The following is a 20,925-nucleotide window of genomic DNA, read 5'->3' on the forward strand; positions in this document are numbered from 1 at the left end:
AAAAAAAAAAGGAAGGAAGGAACTTTAGGACTGCTTGCTAAATAAAATGTAAGGAAGGAAAAGGAGAGAGGAGGTGGAGAAGGAGAAATTAGTAATTAAATAAAAGAGTACTTGTAACTTGTTATCGCTTGGAAATAGTCATGTAAAGATCAATCATGACTCATTTTAGTGGAAGCTGATAATTACTTAATTATTAAATATTGACACCTTTCAATAGAAAATAAAACCCGTAGAGGCTCGATCGAGTCACTGACATTAAGCAATGCCTAATTATACGATACGTGGCATTACGTGCATATATACCACAAATAAAAGTACCAATGTAATTTATCTAATCGATCCCAAGAAAAATTTAAGATATTTTAAATAAATTCTATTTCCAATTTGAGAAAATACATATGAAAAGGTAAAAAAAAAATTGATTTTATTTTTTATATATATATATTTTCTTATATACAAAATATTATTTTAGAAAGAGGGCGTGGTACCAATCGATTAAAGTATTGACAACATGAGTAGATCAGTACTACTTTTGCGGGCCGGGGCAAGTGGGATTTAGATAAAAATTAAAATAGCCAAAGGCAAGGTTGTCCTGATCTTGGATTTTGTTTTGGTCGTCATGATGATCATCAAGCAGCATATTATATATGTAGGCTCTTTGACACATCATCATCAATTGTCCACCACCAGAAGGTTGCTGGCCTGGCTTCCTTCTGGAATAATATTTGTAATATTAAAAGCCATTAATTCTAAGGCTCTAAAATTCAAACCACCTAAACCGCCCTTACGTCAAAGTGAAACTTAAACCATTATATTTTCAAATCGTTACGATTAAATATTAATATAATTAATACATGATGAGTATGTGATCATAATTAACTTTCCTTTATATATGTATTAAACAATGACTACGAGCTATATATATTGAATTTAGTATCTTAAAGCTGGTCATTAACAAAGCATGAATGGAGTACTACTATACATGAGTTAAAAACATGTGATTTATTTTGCTGGAGATAGAATTATTATTTTGACAAGATCATCCTTAATATATAGTTCATTATTTGACTAATTTAACGATGACTGGTGTATTAGAAAATGGAGCAAAAATGAAGAAAAATCAAAGCAACAAATTAAGATAGACTACGTGTGATTATAATTATAATTTATATATATAATATCATCAATTTCTCATGTGTTAGTGCCGGTCCGTTGTTTGGATATATAATGTTCTCTATACAATGGTGCTGATATAATTAATATAATAATTATATATAATCCTCCATTTTTAGTCGATCTGTACGTATTCATGAGTTGACATGAGCTAGATCATGAAAATGATCGATCATCTGTATTAATATAATAATTATATATAATAAATTACCAGCTCATGATCTAATCCAATGTCAGTAAATATTCTCTCTCGTAGGAAATATCCCTATATATACATCCCACCAACCAGTCAAAGTTGCAATATTGTAAATCATAAAAAATTCTCCATTATTGGCAAATGTAGATCAACCTCATTCAATTCTCTCTCCTTTGCTTTAAATTCTTGATGTCTTCTTCATCAGATATAGTTTGGTCCTTCAAAATTATTATGAACCACAGAACTTCTTCTTCCAGAACTATATATATGCATATACATATGTGTATGATCTCATTTACGGCCACCCTCTTTTACTAAATCTATGATATTATACAAATCAAATTAATCTCTTTGCAACTTAGAAGAATGAAAAAGAAAAACTGTTAATTAATGTGGCTTTCAAAATAAAAGGCAGTTAGAAAATGTTGATGAAGAGCGCGCGCGCACATATATATATATATATGTAGCAAAGGATAATCATCTTACCCTTACACATCATTAATTTATTACTGTCGTACGACCTAATTAACTTTTTTTTTTAATTTTTAAAATTTTTTATTTGAATTTAGATTAAAAGTATGTTCTAACATGACTTTGTTACATCATTTTAAAAAAAAAAAATCAATCAACCAACATAATTATATAATAAAATTAAATGATTTAAGTCGCAGGGAATATTAATTATTTTATCAGCTATTTGTTGCCACGGGTTGTGGAAAAGTACTGGGAAAAGGCCATAGAGAAGAAGAAACTCAGGACCTTGGATTGTGGAACCTGCAAATATTCGTGATAACTCAATTAAATGTGGAGACGGCCAATCAATCCCGAAACTTTCGGTATTCCGTTCAAATCCTATCTCCATTTTTTTTTTCCCCGATTCAAAGGAATCGGCCTTCAGGATTACAAGATCATGTACAATTAAATCACTGGCCAAAGAAGGGGATGTTCTACATGTCATTTACATGAACAAAACTCGTATGTATTTTGCGATCTGAGTGACTCCACTTGGGATTTTCCCCGAGGACCCCTTAATCTTATGAAAAGCCTATATTCATCGAATGTCATAGGTGGGTATAGAGCAGGTCTGTCGTGTGCCACAAGCTCCTTTGCTGGCTCTATGGGTATGTCACTCTTTGGATTGTAGAAAAAGGCAAGAGAGACACGCTCTTGGCCTGAATTTACTATCACTCTATGCTCCACGCTCTTGTAGATTGCATTGCTTAGAACCTGGTGATCATCATCATCCATTATCAATTAAAACATACGACAACTGATCAAATATTGAAGGTCATTATGGCGAGAGACGATCATGATCTAATACGTCAAGTCATTATATATATATATAATTACCATCAATCAAGGGGGTGAAAATAATTTATGTTTATATTGGGGGGACATCCAGTACGTACTAGCTAGGGTCAAGGCCGTGTCCCCATCAATTTCAAGTTTTAGTTAACATGTTAAAAATGTGGCTTTGCTTTAGCACTAAACGCTACTAAAAGTCATGAATCGTAAGATAGCAAAAAAATGAGAGCATATCACAAATACTATTTGGAACGTCGGCAGCTTGGAGGGAAAAAGAGTGAAATGGACATCTAGTGTAAAATAACACTAAATTGTGAGAAAAATAACAATGAGATGATTGCTTAATTGTGGATTTTACTGATCAGTTAAAGTTCAAAGAAAAATAATAATGGAGAGATGATTGTTTGTGAGGGGAGACTGCATGCAATTATCCTTAAAATTTTTGTGCGAAGACCTTATCCATGGCGCTCAGAACGTACGTATGTGATGTTATCCGGCTGAGTTGTGTTTGTAGGTCGCATCATTTTCAGAAGAATTTATAATAAAATTGTTTGTATCAAAGCTCTCCTTTAAAAAAAGAAATAAAAAGAAGAGTTGAACAGAAAAGTTGAATCAGAAGGCCAAATTGAATCATTCGCAAAGAAAAATTCAAAACTCACTCCTCCTCACCAAGAAAAAAAATATTAAAAGAAGAAGGAAAGAAAGGAAAAAGACAAGATCTAGCTAGTGGCTTTTCAAGTGGACCAAAAGTTACTGGAGCGCCCATCAGAACACGACCATACCATGTGCCTATATATGGTTCATGAATTCTAGCCAAACACTTCACATCGCATAGATAATATTGGATATAAAGGAAGGAAAAAAAAATGTATATATAGTTACCTGAATTTGATCACCAATATTGACGATAAAAGCGTGGCGAGCCGGTTTGACAGTAATCCAATTATTTTCTCTCCGGACTTGAAGACCGGGGACTTGGTCATCTGGAAGGAGCAGTGTCATGCCACCTGGGTCCGAATGGGATGACAAACCAAGGGTCAGGTCAGGCTGTGGACACTTTGGATAAAAGTTCACCCTCAGACAGGCCCCTATGTTTTGGCCGCCAAATGCGTTTTGAAGAATATCCTCTTCCAATCCAAGGTTTAAAGACAAGAGTTTCATTAACCTCCCGCATAGGTTCACTAGCTCTTTCCCATACTCATCGAGCACTTCCCTAAATTAAGTTGCAAAACCCATTCCTTCAAGTCAATTTACTTAAATATACAAGTAAACAGAGTATCATATTATATAGTTAATACATATCATGCTAAGCCAGCTGGCGGCCTAAAAAGATATGGATCAGTACCATAGGTGACCGGCCATTATATATATATATATAGCATATGCCATATTGCATGATCTTTGAAAACAAAGAATAAGCAATTGGGAAAAATCATTATTAATATAGGAAGAATTTTAATGAAAAGAAGAAAAAAACTTGTTAATATGGCTAAATAACAACCTGCAATCAGCCGGGAGCGCAGGCCATTTGTTGTAGTCCTTCAACGACAATGGAAGGTAGTGAAGAAAATAATAATCACTCCAATCAAGAATGGCACCTTTTTCGACCCCTAGCCGGCTACCATAACCTTCGTAAGTTTTTGGGGAGTTAGCATAAGGTTGCTTCATCTCCAGGGGAAGGTGAAAGAACTCGCGCCAAACCTCCCGGGCACGGTCCATGAGTTGGGGACAGACTCCATGGTTGAGAATCTGGAAGAAACCCCACTCTCGGCAAGCTTCAGATATTTGACCAAGTATGGTGGTACGAAGATTATCATCGTCTCCATATAAGCCTTGAAGATCGATGATTGGGATGTTAACATCGTCGCGAGGCGCATCAGCAGTAGTAGTAGTAGTAGTGCTGTTAATTGTTGGCCTTTCAAGTGGCGGCTTGATATATCGGTCAGGAATCACTGGTACTTCACTTTCGGATAAGGATTGGACGCGAACTATGGGCTCGGGCCAATCTACTGGGCTATTCATGATGTTAATTTAACAAGTATAGAGCCTATCTATATAGCTTGGTTTGGCTACCAAGCTCGATCCTATATATATGCCCTTAAATAAAACAAAGCTATTGATCAGTAAAACCAATTAACGAGTCCCAAAGTTTCAAGTAATCCGGAGAGAGAGAGAGAGAGAGAGAGAGAGAGAGAGAGAGAGAGAGAGAGAGAGAGAGAGAGAGAGGTTGGGGTCTGGATGGGGGAGTTTGAGAGTGGTAGTTAAAGGAGGGGCATGCAAGGTGGAGAGGTAGGAGATGAAATGGACGTAAAAGAGAAACGTGAAATATATGGGGGATTTTTAAAAAGTTGTGTGGGGAGGGAAGGGAGTGACCGTAAGAAAGTGGAAGGTCGTGTTAATGGCTGTTTGTTTGTCCAACATGACTAGCAATTTGTGTGGATTGTATATATAGGAGCCGGTACTCATGAGTGTCAAGTCCGCGTCTTATTATTCATGATGAGGTTGACAGGCCAACATTCAGCGAAGATACGTATAAATATAATAATGTGTATATATATAGATAAATATAAAATAAGTGAAATCAATTTAGCCATTTATAACTCATGTCTAATGACCCTAGAGAAGGATCTGTCCCCATTTCGGCGCCGTGCAGCACTTGGTTTCCTTTATTTTGTTCAATCTATATGTGCCACACATTATTATTGATAAGGAAAAGTAAAACGGCACCCAACTATCTATCTGTTTGACTGTTAGGAACTTGCAGGCTGCAGATATGATTAATGAAATATTACAAGAGTGGGCCTCCGACTGCCATCATAAACGTACAGGACATTTTGCATTATATATACCCGCTCACAAAGTATAACAACAAAGGAACAGGTAAAATGTTAAAAAAAAAAAAATGTACTGCAAATTAAGCTGACGAAAAAATCAGAATAATCAAAAGAAATAGATCGAGTCATTTGGAATTGAGTCATTTATATATCCATAAATTAAATCTTATACGAATCAAAATGCAAAACGATTTTTATGCGCTCAACATGTCAGAAAAAAAAAAAAAAAAAAAAAAGAGGTTCTCCAAACATGAGATCAGCCTCAAGTGATGCAGATCAGTACATATCAAGTATTCGTTTAATTGGAAGCTGGATACACCCGTGAGATTGTTCAAATCATGTCTGTTTCCGCATCGTGTATTTGCATATGGTTATAATCTCTGTGACACTTTAACTGGAAGGATATATTCAATATAATATGGTATCTGCCAACAATATATTTATACGTACGTGGTATCGCATATATACATACATGTATATATATATTGATTCTAATTTATTAATAGAATAAAGATTAAAGCTGGTTTTCTTAACAGCTTATAAATTCATTCAATGGGTTATAATTAATGTAGTTCATGTGCTAATTGTTATATATCGGTTTAATTATTATATATAGCTTAGAGTACTCGATCGGGCATTATAATTACTGATCCGGCTTCTTTCCTATATACCAGCTTCTCCTCCAAAACCCATTTAATTAATCCCTAGTCTTTTATTAATTACCATATCAATATATAATTTGAACTGCATGCAAAAGAACAAATTAAAAGTAGTGTACTACTGAAACTCTAATCTTTACGTTAATCTTGGTTAATATTAATCTGCTCGCATTGAAAGCAATCGTGAAGAACTAAATATTATGATCTGTTATTGGCTAGCGTGGCATCATCTGCAACTTGGAAATCTCGCTGTACGTACGTAGTACCCTAAGCGGACCCGGGGTTCTGCATGCCGGACCAGGACTAGTACGTCATCATCAGTACATGATCAAGAAAACACATATATCGATCAGGTCATGGACATTTACGATCCTTTAGGAAGCGTGTGAGAAATGTCATCACAATTTCTCGGCGTACGTGCTATATGTGTGTATGTGTGTGTGTGTGTGTGTGTGTGTGTGTGTGAGAGAGAGAGAGAGATAAGACGTTATTCAAGCTATGCATATAACGCGGTTTTTCGTATGGAATGTACGTAGGTATATATATCTCATAAACGTGGACGCCAAAGGACAGGCGATTTGATGGCTTTAGCGACAAAACGATCTTCTTCTCAAAGAAAAAGGAAATAGAGATATTACAGAGCTAGGGCAAAATAAAAATCCAGCTTAAAGGAGAGTGTATAATCATCATGGTAGTTAGAATATTAGAGGTGAGAGATAAGTGAAAAAGGGGAACCACCCCACCCCCCGGGCCTCCCGATGCTCCGAAGAGATTGAAAAGACGAGTCCTACCTATGTTTAATTAATTGCTACCTCAACATGTCCATCTTTTATTGTTAGTCAAATCTTATATCCAACTCTCTTTTTTTGTAGTACTGTTAAACCATAACACTTTCATTTCACCAAAGATTTGACCCAACTCTCTTTTTTTGTAGTACTGTTAAACCATAACACTTTCATTTCACCAAAAAAGGTTGCATACATACAATGAATATATATACATGAGAGAAACAATATTGGATCGAACACATGATCATATCATGACCAATTAAGGACATCATCAACAAGCAGTACTCCACTAACATTTACCTTAATTAATTATTAACGCCCTTTCCTTCACCTCTCTTCTCTTTCCAGCTCTCTCATACATCATGCATACGCGGAGAGATCTAGATCTAAATCCAGAGCGTCCGATCAAACAGAGCATTAATTGATCAGAAAATGTCATTATTAGAATCTCATTAAAAGTACCTAATTATTATAAAAAGGTACAAGCAATAATTTCAAATAACAAGTCTTAACGGCATCCATGCAAATTAAACGACCGCATACAAATAATTATATGCTGCATGCATGCGTTTTGGCGATCGAGGACACCTGCAGATGCATGCAGGATGGAGCTTGGGAAAGCTATCAACCTCCACGTACAACTTGCATAATTCCCTCTTATTACAAACTGAGAGATGAAACTTCCAGAACTTAGGAAAACTAAAGATGATCTTATTCAGTCAGTTATAAAAAATTACACGAAACACTATTTATATAGACAAGCTCGATCTAAAGAAAAAGAACTGAAAAATAACTAACTGACTAGTGCCAGCTTAGTTGTACAATGAATAGAAAGTGTAATAGTCCCCTTCAAGATGGACTATAGATATTCAAAATACCCATCTTGGATAACAAAGCATAAAACAAAGGAAAACTTATAGCGTTAGTTAGTAAATCTGACACTTGATGATCTGAAGAGACATGTAGTGTCCGAATAGAACTAGCTTGAATCTTATCACGAATCAAATGACAATAAAGTTCAATCTGCTTAGTGCACTCGTGAAAAACAAGGTTGGTAGCAATGTGGAGGGCTACTTGGCTATCATGAAACAATAATGTAGCTTGATCATGCTTTACCTGCAAATCCTAAAATAAGTATCCAATCCATGTGAGCTCACAAAAAACAAAAGCCATAGACCTATATTCGGCTTCAGCAAAAGATTGAGAAATAGTCAATTATTTTTTAAACTTTCATGAAATCAAAGAATTGCCAATGAAAACACAATATATGGCCAGAAACTGATCTCCTTGTATCAAGACAACTTGTCCAATCAAAATCAGCAAACGCCTTTAAATATAAAGGAGACAAAGTTGGAAAAAAAATAAACATTGTCTAGGTGTGCTTTTAAGATAACGTAAAATGTGATGCGCAACTTAAAGATGAGGCTCCCAAGGACTGGCTAAGAACTGACTAAGGTGATGCACTGAATAAGTAAATTCAGGTCTTGTATGGGTTAGATACAACAACATGACAATCAGTCTTCTATAAGAAGTGGGATCAGACAGAAGAGTTCCATCAAACTTGTTCAGCTTCAAATGAGAATCCATTGGAGTTGAAACAAGTTTGGAACCAGGAAAATTTGTGTAAGATAATATTTCTAGGGCATATTTACATTGACTAATGGAAATATCTTGCTTAGAATAAGCTACTTTCATGCCCAAAAAATATTTAAGTTGGCCCAAGTCCTTAAGTTTGAACTAATGATGCAGCTAAGCTTTGGATAGAGTAATCGAATCCAAATTATTACTAGCTATCAAAATATCATCCGCATAAACTAGTAATGCAATAAAGGAAGAGCCTTGCATTCTAGTAAATAAGGAGTAATCAGATTTTGGCTTAGTAAAACCATGAGTGAGAAGAGCAGCTATAAACTTATTATTCTGCTACCTAGAGGTTTGTTTCAAACCATATAGAAATTTCTGCAACTTACAAACACGAGTGTCCCTTTTCTACCATAATCAAGAGGCAATTTCATATAGACTTCTTCATTTGAAAAACTCTATGAAGAAAAGCATTATTAACATTTAAGTGAATCAAGTGCCATTTAAACATAGCTACCAAAGCAATAATACACCTCACAGCCACCATTTTTGTTATGGGAGAAAAGGTTTCAAAGTAATCTAATCCTTCCTACTGTGTATACCCCTTAGCTACCAAGCGTGCCTTATATCTTTCAATAAAGCCATTAGCATTTTATTTTATCTTATACACCCACTTACATCCAATGATAGTTTTATGAGAAGGAAGATCAATAAGGACCCAAGTGTTATTAGCTTCTAAAGCAGCTAACTCATCAGCCATAACATCTCGCCAATGAAAATGCTTAATAGTTTGATGATAGAACTTGGGTTCAACATGTGAAGAAATGGCCAAACTAAAAGCACAATGAGTAGAAGACAAATTGGTATATGAAAGAAAATCAGAAATGTTATATTATTTACTTGATGTAAAAACTTCAAAACTGGTGGAACGTGTAGAAGATGATGAAACAGTAGAAGGAGCAAGAAAACAATGGTAATTTTGCAAGTAGCCGGGAACCTTGTGACTTCTGTTGGATCTTCGAAGAGGAGGGAATTGACTTCAATCATGTAAATCAGGGAGATTCGAAATAGAAACAAAATCTGTATTTGAAGATGGAGCAGATGAACTAAGAGGAATAGAAATATCACTGACAGGTTTAGGTTGGAATAAATTTTCAGAATTTTCTGAATAAGATGGAATAGACAATGTATGAGAAGAATTACAATGGAATGGAGAAATAGACTTGTGGAAGATAACATGTCTAGACACAAACAAAGAATTTGTGACTAAATCAAACAATTTGTAACCTTTGGTACCATAAGAGTAACCCAAGAAGATACATTTGCGAGCTTGCGCAACAAATTTTGATATGTTATGAGTGGAGGTGGAAGCATAGCATAAGCATCCAAAAGCTCTAAGATGATTGTATCTGGATGGACTATGATATAGGAGCTCATGAGGAGATTTATTGGACAATCAAGGATATGGAATTTGTTTATGAGATAAGCAGCTGTTAAGATACAATCTTCCCATAAAAGAAGTGGAAAATTGGATTGAAATCTAAGAACTCTCGCCATATAAGAAATATTTGTAACATAATGAGAAGAATAATGAGAAGAATTGTCATTGGAGACAGATGGCTTAATATTGAGTAAAGCTAATAACTTCTGACATTATTTGTGAAGAATTGAGAATTGTGTATTTAGATCTAAGGGAGTACTAGCACAAAGTGCAGAGAACACTTGATTGGCAAGTGACTTTTTTCCTTTCATCTTATACCCAAGTGGAAATCCGTGAAACTTGTAACATTTATCTATCATATAATTTGCAAGCCCACAACGTGTACAAACAGGCCTATTTTTATGAAAATGTTGTTTGTTCAAGTTAGACTTATAAGTTTCCTTGGCAAGAAAGCTTATTGATGGATAGAAGAGGATCCATGAGTAAGATTTGTCCACGTACACGTGAAAACCTTCATTTAACCCCATAAGCAAATGCATAACATGTTGGCGTTGCCGATACGCAAGTAAAACTCGTAAAGTACCACATGAACAAGAAGGTACATGATTATAGTACATGAACTCATCCTACAAAGACCTTTAAATCCTGTACAATATGCACTAACCAAATAATTTTCTAGTGAAATAGATAAAAAATCCTTTTCAATTTGATAAATACGAAGCCCATTACTCTAGGAAAAATGCTCATGAAGATCATGCCACATCTCCTACGTTGGAATGGCATAAATGATATTAGATGCAATTTCTTTAGAAATAGAGTTGAGGATCCAAGATAAAACCATGTTAGTGTAGCGGAGCCAAGTAGGGTAATGACGATCAGAAGTATCATAAGGTTGTGAAATCGAACCATTCACAAAACCGATCTTGTTCTTGACAACCATTGGCATTTCAATGGAACGAGATCACTAGGCAGGGCGGAACCAGAAAATCTGGTTTGGGGGGCAAGTTACAAAGAAATAATTTTAGAGGAGTCAAATACTAATTTTTATATAATTTACTTTATAAAAACACCTTTAAAATTGTAATTTTTATATGATTTTAAAAAAATTTCGGAGGGGAGGCCTTGGCGCCCTTATTAGTTCCGTCCATGAGACCAGGTAGGGTAATTATCTCCCAACAGTAATCGCAATATAACCAAAAGAGATATAAGAGAATCACCATTTTGGAATGATATAGACTTGCATAATCCTCTTCCAAAAGAGATCCAAGAGAATCACCATTTTGAAATTCGACTGATGCCATATTACAAACTGAGAGATGAAACTTCCAGAACTTGGAAAAAACTAAAGTTGATCTTATTCAGCCAGTACTTAAGAATTACACGAAACAGAACTGTTTATATAGACAAGTAAAGAAAAAGAACTAAAAAAATGACTAACTGAATGGTGCCAGCTAGGGCTGCTGAGCTGCACTACATAAAGTGTAATGCCTCTCATTACTGATCTTCACGCGTGCGCAGATCGTATATATGTTTAAATTACTTGGGAAAGCTGTCAACCTCCACGTACAACTACAACGTCATACATTATTATTATTCCAATTTCGGTTTAATATTCAGTTTCCATCGTTTCTGCACCTAAAAATATCAATAATATTTATTTTGTGGTGATCATTCATGATTAGTACGTACGCTTGCACGATCGAAATCATGACACAGTACTGACGTGCATGCACGGAACAAATATATTGAATTTCACTTTTTATTTTTTATTTTTAGAACGTTAATTTCTTTAATCACAAAAAATTTTATAAAAATAGATTTATAAATTAATATAATTTAATATGATAGAGTATTATATTTATTTTATAATAAAAATAATTTTATAATCTAACGTATTATATATGTCAATATATATATTAGAAATTTATAACTTTATTTTTATATCATCTCTTTATAATTATAACTTTTTTATTTTATTATTACTCTTACTTTATATTGAATTATAGAAACTAATTGATTGGACGCACCCAATTGTGTGTACGTACGTATACAGTATAGACATTTAATGTATATTTGAGATCGCGTTGAGAAATATAATTTATAATTTTAAGATTTATAATTTAAATAATAAATTCTACATTTTAAAAATTGTTTACTATTTGATAAATATGTATCTAAAATATTTTTATAATTAGTTACATTAATTTTTTTAAAATATACAGTTATTAGCATAAGCTTCTCGATAAATGCTTTAATTTTATGCTTTTTAAAAATGTAGACTTTTAACTTTTTTTCAATAATTAAAACTCTTTTTATAAATTTATCAAACATATTTTCTATTTTTTTAAAGAGTTTTTAAACTGTTAAAAGTATTTTTTAAATTTTCAAAGTCAATCCCAAATCAGAAATTATGCAAGTGAACGGCCTGACCGAATTAATTAAACCAGCTTAATTGTAACCTGCAGTGGGGAAGCCGTCTTCTCCGATCTCTGCTCATTCCTTTACCTGGCCTCCGGTTCCCCGTATCTTCCTGGAAAACGTATCTTCCAAAGATTTCCTTAAATATTGATCCTGATCTCAAAAGCAAAGGCACTGAATTGGGACGACCTACCTCACCACCCGATGATCACTTTCAAAGAAAAGTCTCAAAGCATTAAGCATATCTTATCGAGAAATTAAAATCATCAGCATTATTAAAATAAAAAAAAAATAAAACTAAATCTCAAAACACAGTCTCAATCCGGAAATTCGCTATTTGCGTGTTATCGCCATTCGCCACAACATTTCTCTCTCTCTCTCTCTCTCTCTCTCTCTCTCTCTCTCTCTCTCTCTCTCTCTCTCTCTCTCTCTCTCTATACGTAAATTTCAAACCATCATGAATGACATATTAAATTCTTGCTGAACTTGATCATGATCATCAAAAGATCGTGGAACTTACGGTATTTAATTGGCGCCACTCCCAGGATGTCACATGCAGGAACAATTAACCTACACTCCTGCATGTACAAAGAATACTAGCTTTGCATTGATCATGTACAGTATACCTACCAGTATAACTTGTCCTTCTAGCTATAGCTAGCCGCCTCGCCTCTAGCCACAAAACCTAGTTATACTTATTATGTAACAAGTTATTGATCTAAAAGGGGATTCCTACATTATTTTTAATAAAAACATATTATACCCTAATTTTATTTATTATCAGGAACACCATAATATATATATACACAGTCGTAAAAGCAACTCTCTAATATTTAATTAAGCTGGTATGATAAGCTCTGCATAAAGAGATCGAGCTGTTACCTCAACACAGATTAGCTGATCACCCTCGTCATTTAAGCTATTAATTAATGCCTGATGTCGCGAGCGTACGTAGTAAAAACTCTGGAATATTCAAAGTGCTAATTGTTTCGGCATTGAGGCCTGCTGGAATATTTAGACCCTTCAATGAGTTGCAGATCAACCCCTGCTATTCTAACGTCTAAGTACTACTAGAAATCCCGACACGAGGCCGGGTAAAAACCGTCTGATAATTAGCAGTCCTCGAGTGCCATTAACTACGTCCAACGTATTCTCTCAATTCAGTATATGAAAAATGAATATTTATGATTAATTATTTACAATAAGAATGATTATTAATGATGAAAACAGATTCATTTTAATAATAAATAATATTTTTATAGAAAATAACTCGTTAGAAATAAACAATTTAATTTGAGTGATTTGAGGGAATCTTTTCCCGCCTCACGATTCTATTTTAACGTACGTATTAGCTAGCATAGAAAAACTCATAAACCTACAATATTTAATGGATCGAGGTGGTGCCAGCCATGCCACCTGTAGCCTAACTTAGCCATGCCATGAACCCATCCATGCATGCATGCGTCTTCAGACTTACCCGGCCCAATTTTAACGCCGATTATCTCCAAACTCAATGGCTATTAATTAGTTGTTATAGTTAACCGGCCTTCTCACGAAGTTTTACATCAGCATTACGTACGATCAGAAATATAATGTCATCCCATAGATAATAAATCAGTAGCGTGATGGTAGCAATAAAGATTCCTAGCTTGTTCTCTTTCTTTTGATAGAGGCAGGAAACTAGCTAGCTAGATTCGTGCAAGATGGATCACCTTAACCACCACTTCTTTTTTAGGCACCATCATTTCGGATATAACTGCTCTGTTATCTTTTAATGAATCAACAATCTTTTAATTTGTCACTTCATCATCTCCTTTGATGATCTAAGCATACATGCATGCATGGGAAGCATCGATCATGAATAGCTAGCTGTTGGACTTTGATAGATTTAGACTAGTTCCGTAAGTTACTATTGATTAGATGATGATCATGCAGTATCTAGAGATTAATAATTATCATGGTTTGATATTGCATATATCTATATATCTCTATTAGCTCGATCGTTAACCATGTAGTCGACAATGCGTGCAGACGTGTGTGCATGTATCATGTATATGTTGTATGCAAGATTCCAATGAGAATGATATTGTCCCTTTACCGCCACGCAGAATAATGAAAATTCCATGGCCTGAAATCCCATCGCCTGTCTCATACCGTTATTTTTAATATGACCGAAGTTTGATGTCCATTGAAGGCGTAATATAAGCGTTAAAGTCAAAGCTTGATCTCTATTATTCATTTGAACAATTTCTGCTTGCACAGCATGTGAGTGTTGTTTTGTTTGTTTGCTTTGGGAACAAATTACTTGAAACGTCGCATTAACCATTATTAAAGAAAAAAGAGGAGTTTAAGAAAACATAACCTTTGACTTTAATGATTTAATATGCTTTTTACACCTTTCGTTGGGACCATCCCAGTTGGTGCATGCATAGCGCCAGTTTGAGATAAACAATGGGAGAGATAATGTTGATTTTAATACCATTAATTAATATCCCAAGATGATTTCTTGTGGATGGCTCGATCTCATCATGTGAAATTAGGCACAGTTGCTTGCGTTGTGCTCCACTTGAGCTCCGTGATGGAGACTTGACAACTTCTGAACAGACGTGCAACTTTTTTCCTTTTAGTTTTAGCTGTCGACAACGTTAATTTGGAGTTAGGACTCTAAACATAAAGAATGAATTAATTGGCACATGTTTTTTCTGCACAAAGTCGGAAGTATTGGACTGAGTTTTCATTGAATAATTCAATTGAAAGGGAATCAAAACCAGATGTGCTTTTGCTGATTGTGTGCAGAATTATTGAACCTTTAGCCATCCTATGTTTGTTGAATGCTTGTATTTTTAGCTAACTTTGCGGAGTAGATGTGAAGCAAATCAGATTTTTTTTTTTAAAAAAAAATCTTTAATAGTTCAACCATAAACTCCCCCAATTATTTTATTATCAACTCTAACATGGGGATTCTTTGTCAGATATGGAAAAGAACGAAGAATTTATTCCAACGCTTCTTTTTCCAAAAGTATCCAAAGGGTAATCCCTTTTGGTATGGTGTAAATTATTTTGGGTTTTTTTTTTTTTTTCCAAATTCTATTAGGCATTTTTCTTGGTTATACTACTCTAATTTCTAAGGTCTAATTTAGTTAGTCAGATGATATGTGATAAAAATTAAAAATTTAATAGAATATTATTAAAATTAGGAGTGCTACCTATATATGCCCGCGCATCCCGAGAGAGGGGGCCGGTAACCCCTTTCCCGCACCCCACATATGCGGGAGTTGGCGAACATCCATCTGCCTCGTCCCCTGCCCACTTTAATGACATATTGTAGATTAAAATTTATATATATAACAATAATTTAAAAAAATTGATAATATAAAAATTATATTATCTATTTTTACAAGAGTGTTAGGCTTGTAAACAAGAGTGTGGGGCTCAAGTAAGACTCTTGTATAGCCTTACAGTTCTATATAAGGCTAGTCTAGGAAGCCAATGCAATGCACACTCACAAGTCTAACAAATTGTAATATATATTAATATATACAATTTGTAAAATATAAATATATATTTATAAATGTAAAAATATAAGTGAGGTGTGAGGCGGGAGAAATGTTAATGCAGTTGGGTCTTGCCCGCTCCCTACCCCTACTATGGCCTCACCACCTGCATCTGGTGGAAATTGGGAGTTCTCTGCCCACTTGTAGTTATTATTTTTATTTTGATATTTGAAAAAATTAAATTATTTATTATATTTTATATGAAAATTTGAAAAAATTATAATAATTATATTAGATAAGATAAGATAAGATGATTAAACCAGGCCTAAAATTAACATACTAGCTTCTTTAGTAATGGAAAGAGAAAGGAACTTATTCCCCTTCCCTGAAATTCGAAAAAAAAAAATATATATATATATATATATATAGTCCAGCACCCACAATTATGATGGGCCCAATGGGGAAACCCAGCAAAGTCCCGACTAAGCAGGTTTGAGTAAGTTAATTGTTTTCCTGCCCTCTATTTAAGTATTGTAATAAGCCTTCTAAGCCCAGCTAGATAAGGTGGATCAAGGTCTGCCCAAGACAGGAAACTTCATATTATCTAACCTCACCCAGTACCAAACCATCCCTGTATGGTCTAACTCGGGCAAGCTTAACTGCATTAACATCATTTAGGGCCGGAAGCCCAGAACTTGAAAACGAACAACAAGGTAAGAAAATGTTAATTACTTGGTACAGTTTCGACCAATATTACACGGTGTTAAAAACATTATTGTTGAAACGAAACTCTCCATCCTCTACTATTTTAATTATTATAAATTTAATCTTTTTTAAAAAAAACTAGTTCTTATAAATGTATGTCAATTAAAATTAAATGATTTGTTGATTAGTAGTCCAACACTCAGATCAAATTTGTTTATACGTGCGTTGGCTAGGTGTCACGCATCCTTGGCTGAAAACAAAAATAAAAAATCTATCTGTTTATACATTAGTTAGTCGTTACCTGTCAATGACTTGAACGTTATGTACTATATATCTGTAAAATCAAATATAATTCTCACGAGAAGCCAACAAACGTACGAGGACATCAGTTATTATATATATATATATATATCTATACTAATATATAAAGTGCGAATCGCTTAAGAACAGGATTTTCGTCTAATATTTTTATTTCTAATTTTGCCCTTAGTTTTATTTGACAATTACAGTTATTTGCATTCTACTTTTATTCTACCGATAGTTCTTTTGGTCTTTCTCTATTCTCACAAACTGATTTAGCTTTTCCTATTTTATTTTCAGTTTTGCCCCTTAATTTTATTGTCCAGTTTGTTGTCTTTGGTGTCGTTTTGATTCGCCGACTTGATTTTAATGTCTTTTTACAGTTAAAGCTTATCACTTTGTCTGATAAAATGCAATCGGATTGAAATTTAAATGTCAATATTTCTTTCATTCCGTATCTTCAGTTATCTATTCTCCGTATTCTAACCTTTAAAAAAAAATATCCTCGACGAAGTTAATCGTGAATCTCAACAATTGTAGGTATGTTCTTGTTGTTTCTCTCATTATTGCAAGGATGAATTGTATTGTATGAATGTTGTTACAGTGTGTAATTAGATAATTTGCATATGCATATGTCGTGATTTCTTCTGATTTCTTTATATGTTCTGAGAACATAAAAAAAAAAACACAGTTAAGAGTGAAAAAAAAAAACACAGTTGTTCCTCACCTTGAGAGCCAATAAACAACAGATCCAACCGAAAAACTAAAAAATAACCATAAGAAAAAAAAGTTCCTCCACCAAAGAACAGATCCAACCGAGAAACCCAATAATATGCCATTAGAAAAAAAAAAAGAAAAAAAAAAAAACCCAAACAGTCAACAGAGTTCCTTAATACACACGAGATAGTGAAATAAACTCACCCAAGCAACAAATGCAACCAAGAAAGTCAAAAAAAAAAAAACTCCCTTTCAACAAAAAAAAAAAAAAAACTCATTCAAAAATAAAATTTCAAAAATAAAACTCTCATCTGGTCTTATCTGGTCTCTTTCACCACCAAGTGCTTCCTCCTCCCCAAGCCCGAGGCCTGTAGTCCCTTTCTCTTCCCTCGCACAGATGGTCTCTCTCTTTACATCTCTTTCCTCTCATTTGTCCCTCAGATCTGCCATCGACGGCAGCTCGCAGTCATGCACGTGCACACCCACTACGTTACTATTTTAGATAAAATATTATATAATATATATTATCATCATCTCACCCACTCCGTTACTATTTTAGATAAAATATTATATAATATATTTTATCATCTCACCCACTCCGTTACTATTTTAGATAAAATGTTATATAATATATATTATCATCATCTCACTCACTCCTGTCTATAATAAATAAATAAATAAATAGATACTGAATCCAACAACTCCAGCAACTTTCACCCACCAACTCCCACTCCTGTCGGGAAAGAATTCAAAATTAATTGCCGTGCACACCCACTACGTTACTATTTTAGATAAAATATTATATAATATATACTATCATCATCTCACCCACTCCTGTCTATAATAAATAAATAAATAAATAAATAGATACTGAATCTACCAACTCCAGCGATTCTCACCCACCAATTCCCACTCCTGTCGGGAAAGAATCCAAAACTGATTACCGTGCTGTCTAACCACGATGCACCCAACCATACGGTGATGTCGTGTGACCTTGACGTGGTGGCGGCAAGGGGGCCATAGGGTCACAACCCAACAAAAGAAACAGGACCTAGGGGCAAACAACAGAGAAAACAAACACATACCCAACAAACAACAGAAACCCCAACTGCGATGCATCCCAACTAGACGCTTACATTGTTTAGCTTCGGCGTCCTCGCTGCATGTGGGGGTCAATAGCCCTAGGTGGCCCAATCATGATGCAACCCATGGTGACTAAACCGACGATGATTCTGTTGTGGGTGTGGCCATGGTGAGAAAGAACCCACGGTGACTAAAAGAGAAGAGGGGAAGAAGAAAAATGGAGAAGGGTTGTGGCAGGTGCTATGGGACGACAATGGGAAGAGAGGGATGAGAGTCTGAGTTGAGAAAGCGAAGAAAGTTTGCTTTGCTTCCCGTACTAAAACAATCATCCAACTTTTCATAAAGGAGTACTCATATTTATCATTCTCGAAAGTCCTTTTGCTGAAGTAAATTAAAATATATATTAGGCATGCATAATGGTTGATTAATATAGAATAAAGAAGACGACTTGACGTGTGTCACAAACTATATATAATTGTAGTGTTATTTTGCGTGCATTAACGTCACAACATCAATGAAAAGCAATTCCACAAAGTAGTCATGATCAAACCCACCTAACTTGTATTGGAAGCCAATCATCTCCATGTACCAATTGTCAAAAAGTTATCAATCCATAACTACTTTTCCAAATGAAACTAAGAAATTGAGAAATATTGTTTTTTTTTTAATTTTTCATCTCGAATCATATCAACTAATAATTGATCATGTATTATATTTTAAGGGATATATAAATATTATAAGTTAATTACTTAACGATTAATAGGCTTCTAAAAATATATACACCATATATATAAATCGGTATGTTTGGAGATGACATATGTATATAATGGAAGATGGAACTTAATAAATAATTGGGCTTATATATATGTTTAACTATATGCCATTAATTATATTAGATTACCAAATTAGTTCTTTTCATTCTTTATTAGTTCTTAATTATAAATAGTGAAATTATTTATATCATATTTTTTGTTTATCATTAGAATAATTTTCATCAAGCAGCATATACCTAAATAAATTATCTTTTAATATTTTAAATTATTATTATAATTTCATGTGCAATTCATATACCTAAATAAATTATGTGATAAAACATGATAATGTAAGTCTATAAACACATGATAATGTATTTTTTTCTCATAGACCCCACAGCATTAACGTCACAACACCAATGAAAACCAATTTCACAAGGTAGTCATGATCAAACCCACCTAACTTGTATTGGAAGCGAGTCATGTCCATGTACCAATTGTCAAAAAGTTATCCATCCATGACTACTTTTCCAAACGAAACTAAGAAATTGACAAATGCTGTTTTTTTTTTTTAATTTTTTATCTCGAATTATATCAACTAATAATTGATCATGTATTGTATCTTAAGGGATATATAAATATTATAAGTTAATTACTTAACGATTGGCAGGCTTCTAAAAATATATACAGCATATATATAAATCGGTATGTTTGGAGATCGGTATGTTTGGAGATGACATATATATAATGGAAGGTTGAACTTAATAAATAATTGGGCTTATATATATGTTTAATTATATGCCATTAATTATATTAGATTACCAAATTATTTCTTTTCATTCTTTATTAGTGATTGCAATTTAATTGTGATGGATATTTTGGAGTATTTTAGAATTTTTTGAATAGTAAGAAAATAGAATAAATTTAAAATAGTTTTAATATAATTTTTATTTATAAATTTATATTAATTTTTATATTTAAATAATGGATAAAAAATTTCAAAATTTTAAATAATGTTTTTTTTTTTTCTATGTGGGCTGATGATTTTTAATAAGAGAAATACTATTTTGCCGTCTGAAGTCCACCGCTTAAAATTCTTTTAATAATTTTATGAAGGTCTTGTCCTACGGAAATACACAAACATTGATTTTTGCACCAAGTTCAGATGAATTGTTTCTGTATGGGGTTCCACCAATGTTAGGTTAGATGTCGACTTGATCGCGACTCTGCTCTAATCATGTACAGGTCTACCAATTATAACGTTATGAGCCAAAAGTGAAAATAAACAATAAAAAATATCAATGAAACTCTCATATTACATGCCCTTCTTGATCTCATGATTCTCTGTTGATCGTAAACACATTTCCAATTACCTGTATTCTTTTAGAAATATAACAATTAAAGTGCACAGCATCTCTCAGCAGCTTAAGTTAGGTTTCAATGCTGATGTAATTTCAAATAATTTATAAATAGTTATAA

General features: G+C 33.8%; 1 protein-coding gene across 1 annotated transcript; it reads right to left on the minus strand.

Annotated features, from left to right (window-relative positions):
* Positions 1–2,129: 2,129 nt before the first annotated feature.
* On the minus strand, positions 2,130–5,099 carry LOC122292141 (jasmonate-induced oxygenase 2-like). The gene is made up of 3 exons (XM_043100364.1): positions 4,176–5,099; positions 3,557–3,887; positions 2,130–2,596 (listed from the first exon to the last, which is right to left on the minus strand). Exons 1-3 carry the CDS (start codon positions 4,694–4,696, stop codon positions 2,324–2,326), a joined length of 1,125 nt encoding a protein of 374 aa, XP_042956298.1. The 5' UTR covers positions 4,697–5,099; the 3' UTR covers positions 2,130–2,323.
* Positions 5,100–20,925: the final 15,826 nt, after the last annotated feature.

This window comes from Carya illinoinensis, chromosome 1 (genome assembly GCF_018687715.1).
Source record: "Carya illinoinensis cultivar Pawnee chromosome 1, C.illinoinensisPawnee_v1, whole genome shotgun sequence".
Taxonomy (NCBI): Eukaryota; Viridiplantae; Streptophyta; class Magnoliopsida; order Fagales; family Juglandaceae; genus Carya; species Carya illinoinensis.